We start from the raw sequence: 23,990 nt of genomic DNA, 5'->3' as shown, positions 1-23,990 counted from the left end.
AGGGTATTTACAAGATCTCAAGAAACCATACTCGAATCAAGGGTTTAAAGCTTGAGTATGGTGAACGTTCGTAAAACCCAACTTTTCTTACCTCCAACTGTAGATCTAGAGTTGAAGATTACTCTCCCGGCACCGGAATGGCAAGATCGAGCTTCGGCGCCACTGAAATCCTTCCTTTCTTCCTCTTCCTTTCTTCTTCCCTCTCTTTTCTCTCTCCTCTTTACTTTTCTCACCAAACGTACGAGGGTAATAAATGGAAAGAGAAGAAATCATAAAGCCTTATATACTATTCCTAATTAAGTGAATAGTCTTGGAAGGGTCACTCAGGTGGGTGGGTGTACCCACCTGTTTTACCCACCTGAGAGCCAAGACTCGGGATTTTGACCAGGTTCGGACCTCGGCTCGAACCCCACCCCAGGCATACGATGTAGCATACGTATATACCTTAAAATATAGATATAATACCTGTTTTATCCGTACATAACCTTATGGTAGGTGCACGTACACGGTTTGGGAACTCCCGTCTCTTCTGGCACTGGCTCGGACTGGCCGGTGTTTAAGGTCACCCGTGCCATCATAGCCCATAAGGAACCCTCTCTAATATCCTCTGGCTCGGTTCCTGCATAGTTAAACCGGTTCAATCGTGAAATCAGACCGGGTTTAAGAAGCGGGGTATTACAGTAATGACCGTAGGGATAACCGTCGGAGAGATGGCAGAGGCCGCTATAAAAGAAGGGGGCCTGCCCACAGAGGCAATCAGGAACGACGAAGGGACCAGACACCCAAGGAAGCTGACCATCGCCTCCGAGATGAGCATAAGAGCCCAACTAGAGCTATAGCGACCATTTGTGGAGGCCTAGCCGTTGGAGAAAGTTCAGTCTCGGCCAGGAAAGCAAAAGCCTATGCGAGAAGTGTGCAAGTGGCTGAATGGTCGAACAAGAAGGCGAGGACAGGGACGGTTATTTCCTTCTCAGACGACGACCTAGAAGGGGTGCACACCCCACACGACGATGCCCTGGTAGTCACCATGATCATAGCGGATTACAGAGTGAAGAGGATCCTAGTGGATAACGGCAGTTCAGCTGATATCCTGTTCCTGGAAGCTTTTCAGAAGATGGGCCTGGACGAAGGAAAGTTGAAGAAAGTCGAACACCCACTGCAGGGATTCTCCGACGTCCCAGTAAAAGTGGAAGGATCGATTGAGTTGCCAAGTAACAGTCATGATCAACTTCCTGGTAGTAGGCATTACCTCGGCATAAACGCCATACTAGGGAGGGTTGGTTTGAACCTACTAAAGGCTGTCGTCTCCACACCCCATCTCAAGATGAAATTCCCAACCAGGAACGGTGTCGGGGAATGTCGAGGGGATCAAGAGGCATCCTGAAGGTGCTACGCCACTACCTTGTGGGGAAGAGAAAAGACGGGCGAGGTGCTCCCAATAGAAGATCTACGCGATGACGCCAGTTACCAATAGGGGGAACCGGCCGAAGATCTGGTACAAGTCGAGGCCGAATAGGGGGATAGCGCTCGGCAATTCCAGATCGGGGCTACAATGCTAAGGTAACAACAAGAAAAACTCATCTCATTCCTCCGAAACAACTCTGACGTCTTCGCCTGGTCGGCTTCAGACATGCCTGGAATAGACCAAGGGGTAATAGAGCATCATCTGAATGTTAACCCAACAAAGAAGCCGGTGCAATAGAAGAAGAGGACTTTCACTCTCGAAAGACAGCAGAAAATAGATGAAGTGGTAAAGAAGTTGCTGAAGGCCCAGTTCATCCCCGAGATCTAATACCCAGAGTGGATATCTAGTGTGGTGATGGTCCAGAAGGCAAATGGAAAGTGGAGGATCTGCATCGACTTCACCGACCTGAACAAGGCCTGCCCGAAGGACGCGTATCCCCTGCTAAAGATAGACCTCCTCATTGATGCCACGGCAGGGTACGAGGCGCTAAGCTTCATGGATGCGTACTCAAGGTACAATCAGATCAAGATGTCAGAGGTTGATATCCCAAAAACATCCTTCGTGACCGAGGGAAGACTGTACTACTATGAAGTCATGCCCTTCGGGCTGAAAAACGCAGGGGCCACCTATCAAAGGTTGGTGAATAAAATCTTCAAGGGGATGATCGGCAAAACCATGGAGGTGTACGTGGACGATATGCTCGTAAAAATCTTGAAGGCAGAACGACACATTCAAGACTTAGAAGAGGCGTTCCAGGTGCTGAGGCGGTACGACCTGAAGCTGAACCTTGCAAAGTGTGCATTTCGAGTAGCCTCGGGAAAGTTCCTCGGCTTCATCGTCTCAGTGAGAGGAATTGAAGCCAACCCGGTGAAAATACAAGCCATTCAGGATATGAGATCACCCCAGAATGTGAAGTAAGTCCAGGAGCTAACAGGTCGGGTCGCCGCCCTCGGGCGATTCATGTCTAGGTCGGCTGACAGGTGCCTGCCCTTCTTCAAAGCACTGAAGGGGACCAAAAAGTTCGAATGGACGGAGGAGTGCGAAAAATCCTTTGAACAACTGAAGGAGTACCTAGCTGCACCCCCACTACTGAAGAAGCTAAACACCGGGGATACCTTGCAGCTGTACCTTGCTGTATCAGCAGTGGTGGTAAGCGCAGTACTGACGAACGAAGAAGGGAGGCAACAACGACCAATATACTACATCATCCGAACCCTGCTAGATGCTGAAACAAGATACAAAAAGACAAAAAAAGTGGTGTATGCCCTGGTAACAGCGGCAAGAAAGCTGAGGCCCTATTTTCAATCACATACGGTATATGTACTCACGAACCAGCCCCTGAAGAAGATATTGCAGCGGCCAGATATGTCCGGTCGCCTGGTAAACTGGGCCATAGAGTTAGGAGAATTTGACATCCAGTACAAACCGAGAACCGCAATTAAAGCATAGACCCTCGTAAATTTCATCGTTGAGACGACGCTCCTTGATGATCCCCAGGAGTTTGCCGAGGACCGAGGAGAAAAGGCTTGGACATTGTACGTGGATGGTGCTTCCAACAGCGCAGGAAGCGGTGCAAGAATCATATTGGTCAGCCCCGAGGGTTTTAAGATAGAATACGCCCTACGATTCGACTTCGATGCCTCCAACAATGAAGCCGAATATGAAGCGTTAATAGCCAAAATTAATCTGGCTCGGGCTTTGATGGTACAGGAGTTGGTGGTGCATAGTGACTCACAGCTCGTGGTACGACAGGTGAATGGAGACTATGAAGCCAAGGAACAAAGGATGGCTGGGTACATGAAGACAGTGCAAGAAAGAATAACAACCTTTAAGGATTTTGAGATAAGGCAAGTGCCACGGGAAGAGAATGCTAGTGCTGATGCACTATCACAATTGGCCACCTCCGACTTCACTGACCTCGTAAGATCGGTGTATTTTGAAGTGCTACCACAGCCAAGTACTGAAAACCCCAAGAGGTATTACCTGTAGGTGAACACGACCATAGCTGGATGGATGCCATAACCAAATACCTCAAGGAAGGAAAGCTCCCAGAGAATAGGGGACGAGGCAAGGAAAGTACAAATGAGGTCAGCATGCTTCCTTCTGAAGGACGAGATACTGTACAAAATAGGGTTCACTATGCCGTACCTCAAGTGTCTGGACCCTGTCGAAGGTCAGTACGCACTCTGAGAAGTGCATGAAGGGATATGTGGCCAACACCTGGGAGCCCGGGACTTGGCACATAAAGTGCTAAGGCAGGGTCTGTACTGGCCGACAATGAGGAAGGACGCGGAATCATTAGTCAAGAAGTGCGTCAAGTGCCAGATGTTCGCCCCCGTTCCCAGGCTACACTCTACCGAGCTCTCATCTCTATCGAGCCCAATACCATTCGCCATGTGAGGAATCAACATCCTAGGCCCATTCCCCCTGGCCACTAGACAAAGGAAATTTGTCGTTGTGGCGGTAGACTACTTCACGAAATGGGCAGAAGCCGAAGCACTGGCGACGATAACCGAAAAAAACTTAAGGGACTTCTTCCAAAGGGCGGTAGTCTATAGATTTGGAATCCCTCGGGTTATGGTAATGGACAATGGAACTCAGTTCGTCAATCCGACCTTCGGCTTGTTCTATGATGCCCTCGGCATTGACCACAGGAAAACCTCTGTCGGTTATCCACCGACCAACGGGTAGACAGAGGTAACCAACCGTACACTGCTTCAAGGAATAAAGAAGAGACTGGATGATGCCAAAGGACTATGGGCAGACAAGTTGCACCACATCCTCTGGGCTTACCGCACTACTGAGATTACCGCACTACTGAGAGATCGGCCACCAGAGAAACACCCTTTATTTTAACATACGGCACTGAGGCTGTACTTCCAGTGGAGATAGGGGCCATTACCCATCGGATTCAGTACTACAATGAAGAGAAAAACGATGGAGGGCTCCAAGCGAATTTAGACATCTTGGCCGAAATCAGAGACACTTCGCAAGAAAGGATGGCCGCTTACCAACAGAGGGTTACGAGGCACTACAACACCAAAGTTCGAAAGAACGAGTTCAGAATGGGTGACCTCATCCTCAGAAGGTTGAAGTATCAGACCCGAGACATCAAGGGAAGCTAGATCCAAATTGGGAAGGTCCTTACAGTCTCAAGGGTAATATGACCAGGGACCTATCGCCTGGAGACTACGGGGGGAGAAAGGGTACCTCGATCGTGGAACTCTCAGAACTTAAGAAAATTCTATCAGTAGTGAAGCAGAATTCTATCAGTAGTGAAGTAGCAAGCACACTTGTTTTTTGTAATTTTTTCTCTTATGCACTTTTAAGTTGTAATTCCTCATCTTAAACTCTGGAGGATCTTATTCATGGAAAATATGAAAGCTGGTTTACGGCAATTGAGAGGAATTCTCCTGTTTGGTGACCTCAACTCTACCGAACGGATACAACCGAAGGTCTTCACCTCGGTCGGGCGCCCAGGCGAAGGCCGAGCGGAAGTAACGGAAGGTCATCATCTTAGTCGGGGGCTTAGGCAAAGGCCGAGCCGATCTGACCAAAGGTCCTCACCTCGGTCGGGGGCTCGGGTAAAGGCCAAGCCAATCTAACCAAAGGTCCTCACCACGGTCGGGGGCTTAGGCCAATGGCCGAGGGCACTTGACCGAAGGTCCTCAATTTGGTAGGGAGTAATGACGGTCGAGGGATCTGCCCTCGGCTGGATCTCAGATCAATATCAGAGTTTAAAAGACCCTTCGATCGGAGCTAATGGGGGAACACCACCTGGTGAAAACCACACTTGTTCAAGATCCCTTAAGTCCAGAGCCCTCGTACTTGGGAAACCTCTTGGATAAGTCGAGGGAGCGGGACCGAGCCGTGCTTAAGTAGATGTGCGGTTGGCAACAATGGGTTTCGGCCTCCTTGCATCTACCTACGGACTAAAGATCACCTCATCCAAAAGAACGCAAAAAAGTGGAAGTCGAAGCATACGAAAGGAAATACATTCATTGATAAGACCCAAAGGCCGAGATACATAAGAAGACCCGAAGGCTAAGATTACATAACAGAAGGCCCGAAGTTTGAGATTACATAAGAAGGCCTGAAGGCCGAGATTATAGGAAGAAGCCCGAAGGCTCATATCAAAAACAAAAAGAGCTCAGGCTGAGCCGAGACCCGGGGTGGCTTCAGGGGGCATCTGTCGGATTCACGGCCTCTTCCTCGACATGGTGGGTCTCCTGATCCAAGCCATCGTGATCGGGAGTCGAAGGGACCTCACGTTGCAGCTGAACCTCACCTTCCTCGCTGCAGCCTCCACCATCGGCATCGACAACCTCAGTGGCTGATGGGGCCGCCTCAATACCGTCCTCTTCGAAGATGAGCCCGCTGTCCTCAAAAGAGACCCCTGGGTAACGCTCGAGGACCCAGTCTTAGACCTCGGTAGTGCCCATTGTGAACCCAGGGGTGATGGCACCTTTAATTTCCTCTCGAAAGTCCTCGGAGGACCTGTACTTCTCGGCCCCTCGGGCCTCGGCCTCCTGAACCCTCGCCTTCATCTGAGCCTTCAGCTCTGCCAACTTCTAATCGCATTCCTAGTGCGTAAGGAGGAGGTCCGTTTCCAGGTGCTCCACCTTCTTGAGGAGGACCGAACGTTCATTCTCCAGGACAACCTTCTCTCGTTCGGCGATCTCGAGGTCTTGGCCCATAGCTTTAGCCCAAACCGCCAACTGACCCATTTGGTTTTGGGCCTACATGAGACACCGAAGGTCAGAATGTTGTGGTAAAAAATAAACAAGTGTTAAGGACTGAGACTTACCCCGGCCATGAAGATGCAAGCGTTTATTATCATGGCCGTCGTCCCTTGTCGTTGAGCTTCGACAGCATCTCGGGGAAGATTGCCCTTCATCACCAACTCCCGAGAAACACGCCTGACTGACAAGGTGTCATCCTCCTTGACCGACCACTGAGGGATGAATCCGACTTCGGCCCTCACGTTCCCCACCCTCAGGCTTCTGAAGTCCGCAATAGGGGAGGAGTCTCAGGTTGGCAGGTTATGGCCCGGAGCAGCGAGGGCGTGGAAAGCCTCGGCACTTGGCCCCTTGCCCCTAGGTCTTTTCTTCGGAGTCTCGGAGGAGGGCCCCTTCTTCTCTTTCCTCTTCAGCCTCTGTTATTGCTGGGCATCCCGCGCCCTGGCCTCCCTTATTTGGGCTTGCCTCGCCGTTGCGGCAGCCCTAGCCTCAGACCTTGAGATTTACAATGCATGAAGAAACGAAGGGAGTCAGTACGAAACACCGATGCCCGAAGGAAATAAACTGGGGCTAGCCTAACTCACCCGGGCTAAGCCCGAATCTGAACAGTATGGCGTCAGACTTAAGGCAGTCGGCCTCGACTGGAGGACAGGTTTCTTGCCGCCTCGCCATCGCCAACGACTCTGTGTCTGCCCTGAAAAGGGCAGGGGCGGAGTTCACCTCCCTAATGTCAGGGATATCCCAGACGGTGCCGAAGGGCACCCCCTCGGACGACCTCACTAAGAAGAACTTCTCCTTCCACCCATGGATCGACGTCGGGTAACCACTCAGCAGCCGAAGGTCCTTCCGGGGGCAGAAGTAGTACCAGCCTGAAAGACCCTTACAAGCTTGAAGGAAGAAACAATTGATGAAGAGAGGGAGGGAAAGAGGCCTCTGGTGCCTTAAGAAAAGGATGACGAAGCTGAGCACCTGCAGCCATCCGTTCGGCATCAGCTGGGTCGGATAAATACCGTAGTGTCGAAACACTCGGGCGAAGAAGGGATGGAGGGGAAGCCGAAGGCCGGCCTTGAATGCCTCCTTGTACAAGCACAGCTCCTCGGAATTCTGATAGCTGCCCGGTCATATGGTTTGGGCAGACGGAGCTCGAAAGTGTTTGAGATACCGAAGGAGGCCTTCAGTTCCTCCAGTTCTGGCTCATCCATGGTGGATACGATATGGAGAGCCTCCACCTCTAAGGGTTCTTGGGTCTGGGCTCGGGAATCGAGTATCCTCTCCCTAAATCCTGCACCGTTTGAGCCACCCTCGGACCTAGATGGTGAGGCCGCAGACGATGAGTCGCGGGCAGAGGGTAGATCGGTGGAGTCTGAGGACATCCCTCGGACCTCCCCTGGACTCCGACTCCTACGGTTAGGCCTTACCCTTTCTGAGGACGACGGACTGTAGCCCGACGAACAAGACATGGAACTTACTTTCAGGCACTGCTAAACTAAAGGGAAAACGAGACCGAGGGTGAGCTCTTCGAAAGAAACACCGAGACCGAAGGTAGGTTCTCCGAAGGAAAAAGAAAAGTGCCCCACAAATGGACCCCCACACTATATAGATGGGAGAAAAATGGTACGACTACCCAAGCATTAATGGTCCCGCCTCGTCACAGAGTACCAACCCTCGAGGTTTGCGCCTGAATGGACCAAACTAAAGGTCCTTGCCTCGGTTGGGAGTTCAGGTCAAGGCCAAACGGACCTGACCGAAGGTCCTCACCTCGGTTGGGAGTTCAGGCCAAGGCCGAACAGACCTGACCGAAGGTCTTTACCTCGGTCGGGGTCTCGGACAAGGCCGAGCCGAACTGATCGAAGGTCCTCACCTCGGTTGGGAGTTTAGGCAAAAGCTGAACGGACCTGATCGAAGGTCCTTGCCTCGGTTGGGAGTTCAGGCCAAGGCCGAATAGACCTGACCGAAGGTCTTTACCTCGGTCGGGGGCTCAGACAAAGGCCGAGCCAAAGTGACCGAAGGTCCTCACCTCGGTTGGGAGTTTGACAAAAGTCGAACGGACCTAATCGAAGGTCCTCACCTCGGTTGGGAGCTCAGGAAAAATCCGAACGGACCTAATCGAAGGTCCTCACCTCGGTTGGGAGCTCAGGCAAAAGCCGAACGGACCTGACCGAAGGTCCTCACCTCGGTTGGGAGTTCAGGCAATAGCCGAACTGACCTGACTGAAGGTCCTCACCTCGGTTGGGAGTTCAGGCAAAAGCCGAACGGACCTGATCGAAGGTCCTTGCCTCGGTTGGGAGTTCAGGCTAAGGCCGAACGGACCTAATCGAAGGTCCTCACCTCGGTTGGGAGTTCAGGCCAAAGCCGAACAGACCTGACCGAAGGTCCTTACCTCGGTCGGGGTCTCGGTCAAGGTCGAGCCAAACTGATCGAGGGTCCTACCTCGGTCGGGGCTTGGGCAAGGTCGAGCCGAACTGACCAAAGGTCCTTGCCTCGGTTGGGAGTTCAGGCCAAGGCCGAACGAACCTGACCGAAGATCCTCACCTCGGCTGGGGGCTCAGGCCAAAGCCAAGAGGACCCAACCGAAGGTCCCCACCTCGGACAGGGGCTCGGGCAAGGTCGAACCGACTTGAACTAAGGTCCTTGCCTCGGTTGGGAGTTCAGGCCAAAGCCGAACGAACCTGACCGAAGGTCCTCACCTCAGCTGGGGGCTCAGGCCAAAGCTGAGAGAACCCAACCGAAGGACCCCACCTCGGACGGGGGCTCGGGTAAGGCCGAGCCGAACTGACCGAAGGTCTTCACATCGGCTGACTGAAGTTCTTGGTTGCAAGCAGAACTAAAGCCGAAGCAGAAGGAATAAGGCCGAAGGGACTCAAAAAAAAAAAGGAGGAGAAAAGATGACGAAAAATTTGATTACTCCCACAGGAAGAGTCTCTTGATGGGAGTAAGGCGGCTCCTGATACGGCCAAATTGACTGTTCAGTAGGGAAAGGACACGCGTCGCCAACCTGGACATGTGTCACCCACCTGATAGAGGTTGCCAGGACTCTACCACATCAACCGCGTGAAGAGAATATCCCCCACGAAGGGGTAGGACGTATCAGAGTAGGACTCTAAAAGGAAAGGAGGTAGACTCAAGAAAGACTCCTCCTAGGAAAGGGGAAATCCTAAACCCTAAGAGCTATATAAGAAGGCCCGGAAGAAAGGGAAAGGTAAGCATTACGACCCACACCATTACTCCCATAACAAAAACTGTGCGGCCGATCCCTAACTTGAGCTTCAGAGGACTAACCCCGAACAAAGCTCCGGGCCTCCGCTGTCTGTGCTTGTGCAGGATCAACTCATACGGATTTTCGGCAGCAACATGTACAATGCGGTTTTACTGTTCCGAGAGATTCTTCGAATGCTTGAATCTCGTCATCCTCTGTTTCCAGCAGTTTGGAGTATTCAACTGCTAGTCTATGACCCTGCCAAAAATTTCATGCCAGAACTCTAGTAAAGATGTCTCTAGAGTTGGAAGTCAGTTTGTATAACTGTTAAGAATCTACTGGATTAGTTTTATTCAATTCAGATCTCGACTTAGAAACCTTGCCAAAGCCTAGAAGTTCAAATCGGTGACAACTTTCCTTAAGAACTTTCCTGTTTCGGTGGAGTTAGAGCTTCAATTGTTTAGTTACATTAGCAGTAATAAATGATGCCAACACTTCTTCATCAAAGACAACAACAACAACTCTTGGAAAATCCCTATCCGGTTTCACCCAGTTATGCAAGTGGTTACCAAAGATCTATCCCTCCTTTCGGCCGTATTGGTTTGCTCGTTTTGTTATCTTTTATGGTAATTCTAGGGGTTCTTTGTGTAGTCTTCGTAGGTCAACGGAGCGGAGCAGAGCAGTGCATGCGACCAAAGGTTATACTCATCAGAGCATCGGTTGTCAATTTAGGGATTATCATACTCCAATCTCTGCTTTACTAATTGGGGATGAAGGGCATTATAGTAACTTAACATACCCATAAGGGTAGATTGGCCATTTAGCGAAAAAATGCCTGACGCTTAATGCCTTAAACCTAACATAATGGGTTTTTTAGAAAAGTGAGAGGTCTACTAGACATTATTTTCATTTTTAGGGTTTAAGCCAAATTATTTTCAAATTTACAGGTGATACTAGATAATTTCCCTAAAAACTAATTTGCACTAAAAGAAATTATATATATGGTACAATACTAATAAATATTTTGAGATGAGGCTCAACATGAGTTGTTGGTCATGGGTTTGAGGATGGTAACACAATTAATTCTCATGAGTTTCATCAGTTGATCCAATGCAATTTGGGTTCTCAAGTATTCAAATGATTTTTTTTTTGGGGGTGGGGGGTTTTTTTTTTTTTTTTTGGTGGGTGGTGGGTGGGGTGTGAGGTGGGTGGGGGGGGGGGATGGGATGTAGTTCTGTGTCTAGAAAAATGAATGTTAAACCAAGTTACCAAGAGATTACACTAACTTGGCCATGTTGAATTTTTCAACTTTTCAAGGTAGGACCATAGTAAGTCTGGGTATGGTGTAAATCCGAAAAATATTATCAACAAACTGCTATCATTTCTCCTTACCTCAACGCTGTCAAGCTTTTACCCAAAAAAATAAATAAATAAATAAATAAAAATTCCAAGTTCGGCTCAATACCATCAAATTTGAAACAATTATTATGACTCCATTTGTTTCCAAATGGAATCAAAGAGAAGCAAAATGAAATTCCTAAACATAAAAAAGGAATTTTTGTAATAATCACTCTATATATTATATCATTTTTTTTTCCTTTTTCCTTTTGGTAGAAATTATTTCGCTAACTTCAAATTATTCGATATTCAATTATTAAATTTAATTTTAATTTGCATTCATTTTTTTTGGATTTAAAAATTAAAATAAATATTTAATTTTAAAGATAAACTTCAGTAATTTAAATAATCATATTGAGTAATAATTACAAAAGTTTCTATTGTAAATTAAAAAAAAAAAAAAATCTTACCCTTTCCTACATAGCCATATTTGTGTTTATAAAGAAGAATAGAATAAATAAATAACGAAACTTCCAACTATTTTGAGGTTCATATATCGAAATATTGGAGTTAGTTGAATACCTGGACCATTAGAACCAGCTTGCCAGAAAAAAAATAAAAAACTAAATAAAATAGAAGAGTATATGTAATTTTCAATGAAATAAGAGAGTGAAATGCTTTTAGTTGAAGTTGGGTGGCTCATGAGGCCCAAGACAACTTTGGAATGAACTTGGGCCAGACCTCAAGCCAGGTTCACCCTGTGGGCTTCTTAATTCTTGTCGTCTGGTGAATATAACGCATGTGCAAGCAGGCCAGTCCAGTCAGTTAAGAGTCGCATATACATTCTATGGCTATGGATCACTACCAAGTCACGTGGCCATTGCGCTAGAGCACGGACCAATAAGTGGAGGTGCATAGGCATCTAATTAGAGGGTAGGGTGGTATTTTTATCATCCCTATGTTTGGGTATAGGGACACACGACCAATTAACAGTTGTTTTTCCCATTGATACAAGTATATCTAGAAGTTTTTCTTCACCTGAGGTAGAGAGGTGATGCAATGCTATTATTGGATTCCTGAAATGGTGAATGCCATCTCTTAGTTCAATCAGAGTTGTCAGATAATGCAGATGAAGATATTCTCTTTTAACTATGGGTGATGAAAAATATGATCTTCATATGTATAATATATGGTACAAAAGGTTACATCCAGATGAAACATTTGAGGATTTTTTTAGGGTAAAGTTGAAACTAGATGGTATTTGCAATCCTTTGATCTGCACCAATTGATTCAACTAATAAGGGGATCTCATGCATGGGGATCCTCTATCGTGTAGATTCAAAGGTTGGGGGAATCCTGGGCTGCATGTATGAGGGCTCCCAGCCCTTGGATCTATAATACACGGTATAGCACGCTACAAAATAGTTCGATCCGAGTCTCATTGGCCGTCCCCTGCCATGTTACCTATGCTATCAAACAGAAAACACCTTTCCTTCCTACCATTTGCTATGCTGCTATTAGTGTGGTGTGAAAAATCCCTTGCAATGATACCATAGGCTTAGATAGTCCTCTTTGTTGCCTACGAACTTCCTTTTAAACCCAATTGACACGAAGCAAAACTTGACTACTACCTAAGTTGCAGCCAAGTAGTTATAATCCTAGTACCAGCCAGGAGAATGGAATCTCATAGATAAAGGTGAAAAAATTCACCAAAAATGGGTATTTTCAAACTTACGTATTCTAGGATTTCATTCCCTTGACTATTGCCATAGGGTTGCAGCTACTCAGGGGCCAGCGAATTTTTTTCATTGACACCACCTTGTGGCTTTGTATTGTACGAAGTACAAACTAGAAAGCAATGAGACTGTGAGTCCTTTCTTACGCCAATTTCCACAGCTAAAGTCTTAAAAAAAGCCCCGAGGACATTTGGACGCCAAGACAAAGGGAACCCCTTCCAAGTCTGGAATCAGCACCTTAAGCTCTTTTAAGGCTTCAATGAATCAGGCTCATTGACCCACTCTGGTCTTGGATCACTCTTGTCTTTCCAACGAAGGAGGCCCAACTCCCACTGAAGAACACTTCATCACTGTTCAGTCTTCTTAAAAGTAGTTGGCTACTCCTTCTCCCAAGGTCCCATCTTCTATCCGTGAAGAAGACAAAAGGGTCACACGTAGAGAGATTATACGTTATAAGTATCGGTATCAGTGTTTGTATCGATCTTGGCCGTATCAAGCCGGTATCGAACATAATTTCAAAACTGAACCATTTTTTATCTGATCATAGTTTCATACTGATATCATATCCATATTGGACTCTGGTAATACCGATACATATCGGCCAATATACATACACGAACTGATACCTAAACCATGAGAGAGAGAGAGAGAATTCTTTCTTTTATTTTTGTGGGGCATTTCTTCCTTCTTGTCTGTCAGTAGCGCAAATTAAGCCAGCAAGACAAGAACAACACAAAGACCAATGCTGATGCTGACGAAGCTTGCGGTGATGATTCAGTTACTCAGGATCCAAAGCAGAGAGCACCCACCAGTCCACCAGGCCACCACCACTCCAAAAGCATACCAAAAGCAAAACCCATCATACTGAACTATCAAATAAAACCAAGATCACAACCACCGTCTACTCTTTATCACAATGTGAGGCTCTCCAAGAGCAATAGTGGAAAACCATAAAGCAAATGAGCCCCATGAGAGCTAAAACTGCAAAGCCCCTCTCTAGAACCCATCTCTCTAAGGTGTAAAGCTCGCCTTTTTCTGGTTCAGTTTCAATCTTTGGAGAGTCTCAGAGAAGAGAAACCATGATTGCTTCCTGCTTCAGCAGTCCTACCCAGTTGACTCATGAAACCCAGAAGCCACAAAACCTCATCACTTGCATTTACCAAACTCAGCTCTGCAATTTCCCAACCTTCTTGACATTAACCTGGTCCAAAACCCTCTTCTCCCACTCCTTAATAATCCATGCCGCCGATTCATTCTCCATCACTCTCTCTCTCTACCCACCAACCTTCTCCTTCTTCCGAAACCGACCTGGATCCAAATCCCTCTCTCTCACCCACCACCGAGTCAAGCTATATTGGGATTTCACTAAAGCAGAGTTCACCGGGAACTCGGCCGAACCTGCCTCACGCTTCTACATTGCCATCGCTTGCGACACCCGCATCGAATTCTTCCTCGGTGATCTAAGAGACGATGCGCTGCGACGCATCACAGGAGCTTACCGAATCTCTCCTTCTGCCGAGCCCACATTACTATCGCGCCGTGAGCACGTATTCGGGCGCAGGAGTTTCACGACCACCGCTCAGATCTCTGGATCGAAGCACGAAATTTGGATCGAATGCAGCGGTGGAGTGTTGAGGGTGAAGGTGGACGATGAAGTGAGTCTGGTCGTGAAGAGATTAGCGTGGAAATTCAGAGGGAACGAGCGAATTGTGGTTGGGGGTTCCGAAGTTGAGTTCTATTGGGATGTGTTCAATTGGGTTACAGGGTCTGGTGGTCATGGAGCGTTTGTGTTTCAGGTAGGGGATTGTGGGGTCTGGCCTGAAATGGTGGGCCCGGAGAAGAGACTCATGAGGAAGAGCTTATCGTCGTCTTCGCCGTCGGCAATGTCGCTGTCGCCGTCTCCGTCGTGTTCGAGTGTTTTGCAGTGGGCAGAAGAGAGTAGTGATGGAGGGAGGAGTTCTTGTTCTTCTTCTACCAGGTATTGTGGGAGTGGAGGTTTCTCGTTGCTGCTGTATGCATGGAGGAGCGATTGAAATTAATGCTTCTACCAAAAAAATAAAAAGAAAATTAATGCATCCATTTTAATTCTAGCGAGAATGTGATTTCTGTGAAAATCAGAAATTATATGTTTATTTATTAGATTCATGAATTCAAAGATAAAAATTCTTTATAATAAATACACTTCACTTCATTATATGTTTATGGGAGATGGCATTCATGTGTCGTAAAATATTGGAAATTAAAATGAGTCCTGACGAGGGAACTGAGTGCAGTTGCTGTGTGTTGAGAGAGAGAGAGAGAGAGGGAGAGAGAGGGTGAGTGGGGAGGGGTACGGTTTGGCAATTTTATCAGTCAAATAAATAGGTCTAAAGTTGCAAGTTAAATTTCTTTTTTTTTTTTGGGTGGAAGTTGCATGTTAAATTTCAAAACCTACAAATCTGGTTGCAAAATGAAATCTAGATGTGAACCACGGTGGAAGATGAATTATCTCATTTCGTTGGTCGCTAGTATGGTTGCAGTTACCTAGCTAGTTGCAACTCCGGTAATAACTAAAAATTTTTCAAACATATATTCTCACACGCATTGACATGTTTCCCTCTATTTTTTTCGTCTAAATATGCCCTTATACTAAAAGGGCAATTTTATCAATCAAATAAATAGGTCTAAAGTTGCCTGTTAAATTTTTTTTTGGTAGAAGTTGCATGTTAAATTTCAAAACCTACAAATTTGGTTGCGAAATGAAATCTAGAAAGGTATTTTTCCTTTAAAATATATCAAAATTTGAAAGGATATTTGTGAACCAAGGGGGAAGATGAATTATCTCATTTCGTTGGTCACTAGCATGGTTGCAGCCACCTAGCTAGCTGCAACTCCGACAAATAACTAAAATTTTTTCAAACATATATTCTCCCACGCATTGACATGTTTTCTTCTATTTTTTTCATCTAAGTATGCCCTTACAGTATTTATATTTGGATTTATTTTGTCATGTGCCGAATTCTAAATAATCTCAAATAGACAAATTGGTAGGATCATTTAGGCCTTGTTTGTTTAGAGGGGAGTTTGGGGTGGGAATGTCTGATTATTGGGTCCCACATGTTGGTAGGATTAAAGGCAAGGAAAGTAAAGTTGGAGAAAAGTTGGACTTTTCCACCTCAACCTTGTTTGGTTAACACATAGCAGTAGAAGAGAGAGACAGAGGAATGAAGAAAAGAGAGTCACTACTTGGAATGATTTCCCACCCCACAAAGTCCCACCAATTCCAGGAATGACTTCCCACCCCCACAAAGTCCCACCAATCCCAAATTGGTGGGACTTTGGAAGGGGATGAAGTGAAAGCCACAGCAGCAGATAGGAAAACTTGGTGGGACTTTGGAAGGGGATGAAGTGAAAGCCACATCAGCAGATAGGAAAACTCGTCTCCCAATGTTGTCTAGTGTATTTCCCTCCCCATTATATGGCAGATAGGAAAACTCGTCTCCCAATGTTGTCTAGTGTATTTCCCTCCCCATTATATCCAAACACATGATTTTACCATGATTTTAGGAAAATAAATACAATTCTCCCACCCCTTAAATTCCACCCCATCAAAACCTCCTAAAACAAACAGGCCCTAGTGTCAACAGAGTTCTTGAGCAGACAATATAAAGGAACACACCAATGAGAAGCAACCAAATGGTTTCGTAAATATAAAGGGGCAAAGAGGTTATTTCAAGAGAGAAGGGGTACTATTGTACTATCACTATGTATGTATTTAATAATAAAAAAATCACTATGTATATATAATCATGCTTACAGTCTTGATAGAGAATATTGGACCTTTTCCATCATCAAGATTCCCTGTACCAACATGCAATGGAAAGGTTAAAAAAACCCTATCTATATTTTTGGATTAAATTCATAAAATTGGTTATTAAAGTACCAATTAGAAAGGTATTTGCTAGGTGGTCACGTCCATTGATCAATTTGGAAAGAAGCCTTAACAATGCGAAGCAACGGACGCACGTGCGCACGCGTGCATACACACGTGATCCCCACTTACCCTCGATTCCCTAAAGCACCTCCAAGCTCCAGCCAGATAAGAGTTAGTAGAGTAGTAGAATCGGCAGACAAGCACTGGGAGTTCTCATCACTGACCCATCTTTTAAGATGCCAAAGCATACATGTCATGATGACGATGTTGATGATGATGACCATGAGCCCCACTGTCTCATCGTTTGAGCGAACATTCGAATAATAAATAGCAGCAACAAGAAGATGAGGACAGCTAATGCTTAATTAATTGTACTTATCCATAACCCCAAAATGGATGGGACGTCCGGAAGTTAATCCCCAAATTCCAAGGACTGTTTATTCTTAATGCATGTTCAAGTAAAATTTAGCGTGTTTTATTGAAGTCAACTCACCACATTCATCCCAAATTTAAGTTTAAAAGTTGGGAGAGAATGCGTATAACAAGAGTTGATTCTTTGACCACAAATCTGGCATCTGCTTTATCAGTAGAGGCTGCAATCAATGCGCTATACACGAATTCACACCTATGCACACTAGTCAAAACTATTAAATTTAAACACTACTTCTTGGATAATCGAAATCCATTGAAGATATTGTGTAATCATTACTGTCATATCATACCAAAAAAATCACGACTGTCATTTTCTTTTTTTGGATGAAAACAACTATTTTCTTTTTTGGATGAAAACAACTATCATATTACAATGGTAGAAAATGTGGGTGATATATAAGCATGAGAATTAGGAACCAAATAACTCAAATATGGTAAATCTCTTTCAACCTCATGCAACCAAAACTACACATTGTATTTTAATGGTTCAAAAGAGTTGTTGGAATTATATAATATTTCTATAGAGGAGGATCCCACAAAAAATTACATATTCCATTATTTCCTTTCCTTGTCAACCCAACCCACAACATATGGGACATACTCTCACAAGTTTCATACTTCTGACATCACCTATTGTGATTTAATAAATGGGGTTTTATGATTTTACAAGGGAGCAATGTGATAATTTTGCACCCTCTTTGTGTCAAAACGCAAGGTCCACGTGACCTGCAGGAATGCTAGTAGCGTTTTCTCCTCTTATGTAATATGCAATTATAGATAAATGATGTTTAATAATATAACAACAAAAGTATTTGTGAGGTAAAATAGAAATTTAAAACAGATTATTTTAATCAAATATCCAATTACTGAATCCGTACCTGAATATTAGAATTAAAATGGCTACAACAATGAAAAATTTTCATATATGTAAGATATTTTGATTAAATAAATAAGCTAAATCCGTTTACAGCTCTATACATATCAACTGTTGTGATGAGTAAAGAAGATTACAAATAAAAGGGAACCAAAAAAAAAGTAACTTACACGTGTCATGCTTAAAACCGGTCTAACTAACATTTTGTCGATCCCAATGCAATGGTGCTACCCGACGGGTGCCTTGAGACTGATCAATTGATAGGCCGACTCAGCCCGACGGCCCCAACATGTTTAAAGCTCGTTTAGGGTAGGCTTAGAGTTTATTTAGAGCATGTTTACTCAACTCGACACGTTTAAAATATGTTTAAATATAAATGTGGTATTTGCATGTTTAAGGCCCGTTTCGTCCGACTAATGATAGCTTGATTAAATATCAATTAGGCCCAACCTGACCAATTGACACCTGTATATGGGTGATAAGAAATGTACTTGAAGAGTGACTCCACTTTGGGAGAGGATCCAGACTCTTCTCATCCGAGCCTTAAATAAAAATCAAGTTGTTAGGTGCAATGTTAAGTTCTTCTATTTACTTGAGCCCTATGGGCTGTTATTATACGCAAAGCAAAGCGGAGAGGGTATTGGCCGAATGAAACATGGCTGCAACCCCTGGTACGAGCCTAGGGAATGGAACCTCGGGGGTAGGGGTTGAAAATTTCACCCTAGGTGGGTATTTTTAAATATATGCCCCTAGGATTCCATTCCCTTAGCTGTTACCAAGTAGCTGCAACCCACCTGGGCAGCAGCGAAATTTTTTCGTATTGGTCGGGCAATATCAACTTACCTTTTGGTCTACATCTGGGTGATATATATAACTCGCACTTAGTTTACATTCTCTCCTTCAGCATCGTCATCTTCTTTTTCTTGTTTTCAATTGGTGTTGATGGATTTTTTGAATACAAAGCATATAAACCCATTGAGGGGAAAGCATCAACTAGTCCTAAAGCATGTTTGCTGCATAAATACCTAGGGCAACTAGCACAACAATGGCCACGAAGACACTCAAAACCACCTTTAAAGGCTTACTCCATCTCAAAACAAAGCCACCCAATCTAAACTCAATTTTTTTTTGTTGAGTTGATTTCTTTGGCATTGTAATAGAAAGGAGTTCACCTCTAAATTTTGCATGAATCCCATCTGCATCACAGTCATTCGGAATGCGAAAATTCTTATGGAAACGGCTCCATCTATTTTCCTCAAGGGGACGCTCTCCGTTGATCTTCAGATTACTTAGATAGTCAATTTGCACATTTATTTGATCCTTCTTGAAACCTACATTGAAGAAAATGATAACGATGAGGAATTTGAAAGTGACACCCTATACAAATAATTTACTGAAATACCTATGTAGACTTAAAAAAAAAAGAAAAAGAACTCCTAACAGCCCTTCGAAATCAGCCCACTTATGCAAGAAATGGAATACAAGACATCATAAACCTACCATTGAACAATCATTTTCAAAAAAATAAAGACCAATCCTTTTTTTCTCCTATTCTATTCTCTCGGATCCAACTCCTCTCCAACGTGTTGGTGGGTGCCCAATGTGGCATCTGTTAGGATTGGGAGGACCCAGACATGCCAAGTCCTCCCAGCCATGGGATGCCACGTTGGACGCCCAATGCGTTGGAGAAGATATGTTTTCATATTCTCTCAGATGGAGTAGTGGGAGACTCGTGTATTGAGATAGGATGCCTCTCCATATATAGAGCCCAAGGACCATAGAGTGATCCCACAGCTAGGGTGACCTCAGAACGCATGTCTAGGTTGTCACAACCGTAGGATCACTCTCTAGTCCCTGGGCTCTATGGAGAAGTTTAAGGTGAAATTGATGCACCACGACATGTAGGGGCAGATTACCCTCAAACTTAAATATATAGTAGATCAAACTAAATGAATAGAAGGAGAAAAGAAGTTAAAATTTTTAATAGAAAAGATAGAGAAATATGGGGTACCAGGTAGATGGATGACAAGAGTATCATGACCTTCTTCTTTGTTCCAATTCAAAGAGGGTTTGAATTCTTCATATGAACGTCTCAGGTTACAATTGGCTTTGGCCTTGCCTTCCATGTTTGGAGATTTCTCTCACTCTTCTTCTTCTTCTTCAATGATGAAATGAGGAGTTCTTATATTATATATCTTCTGTACGGATGAAATTAAGCTCATCCAAACAAGACTTTAATTATTCTTCACACCCCAAATGGGGATAGGTTTGCCATATCAACAAACCAAGCATTCTTGCCCCCTTAATGGAGTAGCCAGTAGAAGCAGCCAAGGCAAGAAAAGGATATTGAAAGGCAGGTTTGTAAATACAATGAGCCGCAAGGGTAAGTTGTAGCCTTGTAGAGTTGCAGGTACAAAGTTATGGCTGTGACGTGTGTGTGTGTTTGTTTGATTTTAGTCTGGTTCATTCAAATGGTCCAGACATGGATCGAGAGGGTCCTAACTCTTAACTCCTAATGATCATACTATTTGAACCGGACAATTAATCCATTCTTACTTATTAAAAAAAAAAAATTTGGGAAGGAAAATAAGTATATTTTCATTTAGGAAGATTAGACCTGTGTGAAAAAGTCATGTATCCCCAAATATCATTTGTAGTTCTACCATTGAGGAAGATCAGACCTGTATTTTTCTCAATACTAAGGATTAGCTTGACATTTATAAGAAATTAATATCAGAAAAAGAATAAGATGTATTCCCTTCCTTTGTTTGATAAACAGAGATATGTGATCCTTCTTCTCATAACAGAAAGCAAGAAGAAGAAGAAGAAGAAGAAGAAAAAGAAAGAAAGAAAGAAAGAATGAAAGAAGGTTCAACCTTGCTTTCACTTTAAACAACTTCTCTTTTTTAACCAAAGAATAAGATGCATTCCTTGCTCTCATTGTTCAACTATTCTTCACTTTATTCCACTTCTAAACAGGAAAAAAAAAAAAGGTGTTCCTTCTCTTGAAGAAAACCAAGAAAAGTAGGAAATTTCAACTTGGCATTCACTTTAAAGAATTTTACTCACCAAATAATAAGAATAAGAAGCATTCTTCCCACTAATCTTCACTTTATTCCAATGTAAAGTGCAAAAAGTTGTCCTTCCCATGACAAAAGGGATATATAAGATTGGCTAAACCATGATTGTTTCATTCTCCTTGGTGATCAAAAGAAGAAGAAACAACCAGCAGCAACAGAATAATATGGCTCTCTCTGTTGTGTCCTCTGTTGCACAATACCTTGGAGTCCTGCTAATGCAAGAAGCAGAACTCTTAGGTGGGGTATCCAATCAGATTGTGAAGATTCAAAATGTAATGACTTGGATACAATCCTTGTTAATAGATGCAGATGCAAGACTGGATGAAACCGCAGTTGGTGTAATAGGGTTTCAGAAATGAAAGACCTTGCTGCGATGGGGGGACTGGGTAGAACTACCTTACAATCATGATCATGTTAAGCGCCATTTTGATTGTTGTACTTGGAGTTTTATTTCCCAACAATTCCAAGGAAGAACCATTTGCAAGAAATCATAAGGAAAGTTTCCAATCAAATGGGACTTGAGATGTTAAATGATGGAGAGCTGAAGGAGAAGCTTTACAAGCTATTGGAAAACAAGTGCTATCTAGTGGTCCTCCACGATATACGGAGCGCAGAGGCTTGGGTTGTTCTAAAACCGGCATTTCCCAAAGGAAAGATGGGAAGCAAAATAATGCTCACCACTAGGATCAAAGATTTGGCTCTTCATGTAGATTCATTGGGCTTTCTTTACAAACCTGTGTGCTTGACAGAGGGACAGAGGGACAGAGGGACAGAGGAACAGAGTTGGGAATTATTCAGTAAGAAAACATTTATTTCCAAGAATGTTTCTTCAAGTTCTTATTCTTCATTCCCTCAAGATGTAGAGAAGAAGGAGAAGTTGGGAAGGGAGATGATTGTAGCAACCCTAAAATGATGTAGAAAATAATGGAAAAAACAAGAATAAGCAATGCACACAGGTTTACGAGTTTCGACAAGATTGCCTTGGTGAGATAAGATCATGCTTCACTATACTCTCTGTATTACTAGCATTACGGAGAAAGAAAACTCCGCTACAAATATATAGCAAAAAAAACCATATTCTAGAAAGTACAAAACTACCCTCAAATCCTGCCTATCGAGGAGCCTGCACCAGTACTCCCTAGATTAAACTACGATGAAATACAAGACATCGTACACCAACAATGATAAAAAAATTGTAGAGGTCTGCCTCAGGCAATTGTTGTAGTTGGAGGCATGCTAGCAACGAAGTCAATTTAGGAATGAGAGAAGGTGGCTAAAGACATTGGCTGGTACTTGAACAAAGCCGAAAAGTTGCAAGAACAACAAGGTGTTTTATGGATATGGTCTCCAAGCTACCATAATTTACCTTCTTACTTGAAGCCATGCTTTCTCTACCTCGGCATCTACCCAGAGGATACCGAAGTCCATAAAAGGGAATTGATCCAAAAGTGGATCGCAGAAGGTATTGTGTAGAACAATTAATGTGCAAGGAACAACAGAGGAGATAGAAGAAGAATACTTTCTTGAGTTGATTAATAGGTCAATGGTTCAATTCCAACATTAGAAATGCCACCAAATATTATTTCTCCACAAAGGGGTTTGGAAGACTTCAATACCTACAACTTTGTTATATACATGTCTTGGAGGAATTGGAAGTGAAGGGAGCACTGCCATGTCTTGTGGGACTACAAATCAAGCATTGCAAAAGGTTAAGAATGGTTCCAAAAGGATTACGATTCATAACTGCCTCAAGAGATTGGAGGTAATAGAGTTTCAGTAATTTTCCTTAGTTTGGACTAAAATTTGATCATTGAGATGTATCTGGGATCCTCTATCATATGCACTACCCATCTAGACTGCTGTCAAGTGGCAAATAGACATGATAAAATGTTATACTTCCCTAGGCATGGTGATACCTAAAATGACCCAATTGAAAATGCATAATTTTAAAAATTCAGCTTGAAAAATTCAGGTTCCAATTTAATGTATTAAAAGTATTGCTATAATGGTGTCCATAAGAAAAAAAAAAAAATTATATTTTTTCAAATTTATTTAACATAAGAACGTTTAACTTATGGTTCATCTCAATTCTCAATTATTTAAGTTTTCATTTGTTGGACTTTGTTCCTGTCTACTTTCAATCACAAAATAATCTTATTTTGGTCAATCCTATCGAGCGCCTATAGGCCACTAGAGGCTGGCATCCCAACTCGCGGGAACGGGGAAATGATGATTTCTAGCATCCAATAGAAAGAGGAGGGGGGGGGGGGGGGATTCAAACAAGCAACCTCTCCCTTGGAATAATATGACCAAGTCTTCGGATTAATCCATCCTTCACCCTTCTTCCTCTAATCCTCCAAACACATCCGGTTAGAGGGTATTCAGATCCGAATTCAGACAATTCGAAATATAATCTATATGATTTTAATAGATCTATAACTAGTAATAAAAAATTAGGATCTTGAAGATTCTTGAAGATTCGACATGTTCAAGAGAATAAGAAAAAATAGCTAAGACAAGAGAAAGAGAGAGAGAGAGAGAGAGAGAGAGAGAGAGAGAGAGAGAGAGAGAGAGAGAGAGAGAGAGAGAGAGAGAGAGGTCCAGGTTGCACAAGTCATACGTGTAAATGGATGGTTGAAAATCTGAATTCACTTTGCATCCATATCTGTTTAGGGTTATTCATATCTAATTAAGGGATATTTGGTCTTGATCATGTCTAATTTGTATTCTATCCCTTTACATCTCTTAACACCAATCGTGAAAAAAAAATAGATTTCTTTACTCGCAGGTGATGGAAAACTTAATCTTTTAAGCTGGGATTAAACAACCTTTTTTTTTTCCTGAAAATCAGTGGCAGTTGGAACCAGCAAGTTGCGAGTGGATGCTTAGCATTAGAGGAAGTGAAACTGTGAAAGACAATTCCGATTGACGGTCTGAAATCTCCGGATCTCACTAAAAAGTTGATTCATTTGTGGCACTAAAGCCTCAGATGGGAGATGAGGATCACACTTTCCTCGACGAGGATAGCCTTCAACTTTGAGGGGGAGGGGATTCAAACAAGCGACCACTCCCTTGGAATATTATGACCAAGTCTTCGGATTAATCCATCCTTCACCCTTCTTCCTCTAATCCTCCAACCACATCCGGTTAGAGGGTATTTAGATCCGAATTCAAACAATTCGAAATATAATCTATATGATTTTAATAGATATATAAC

The 23,990-nt window shown here is 43.7% G+C and overlaps 3 protein-coding genes across 3 annotated transcripts; 2 read left to right on the top strand and 1 right to left on the bottom strand.

Annotated features, from left to right (window-relative positions):
• The first annotated feature begins 13,553 nt into the window (after window positions 1–13,553).
• Window positions 13,554–14,507, top strand: LOC122066913. The gene has a single exon (XM_042630742.1). It carries the CDS (start codon window positions 13,554–13,556, stop codon window positions 14,505–14,507), a length of 954 nt encoding a protein of 317 aa, XP_042486676.1.
• A 4,085-nt stretch (window positions 14,508–18,592) lies between these two features.
• On the bottom strand, window positions 18,593–19,846 carry LOC122066901 (inactive protein RESTRICTED TEV MOVEMENT 2-like). The gene is made up of 2 exons (XM_042630730.1): window positions 19,705–19,846; window positions 18,593–19,024 (listed from the first exon to the last, which is right to left on the bottom strand). The coding sequence occupies exons 1-2, from the start codon at window positions 19,817–19,819 to the stop codon at window positions 18,693–18,695; spliced, it is 447 nt and encodes a 148-aa protein (XP_042486664.1). The 5' UTR covers window positions 19,820–19,846; the 3' UTR covers window positions 18,593–18,692.
• Window positions 19,847–21,284: 1,438 nt separating this feature from the next.
• On the top strand, window positions 21,285–21,686 carry LOC122066909 (probable disease resistance protein At1g59620). Its single transcript, XM_042630736.1, has one exon. The coding sequence runs from the start codon at window positions 21,285–21,287 to the stop codon at window positions 21,684–21,686; it is 402 nt and encodes a 133-aa protein (XP_042486670.1).
• Window positions 21,687–23,990: the final 2,304 nt, after the last annotated feature.

This window comes from Macadamia integrifolia, unplaced genomic scaffold (assembly GCF_013358625.1).
Source record: "Macadamia integrifolia cultivar HAES 741 unplaced genomic scaffold, SCU_Mint_v3 scaffold263, whole genome shotgun sequence".
NCBI lineage: Eukaryota > Viridiplantae > Streptophyta > Magnoliopsida > Proteales > Proteaceae > Macadamia > Macadamia integrifolia.
This window is presented reverse-complemented; position numbering and strand designations above follow the sequence as displayed.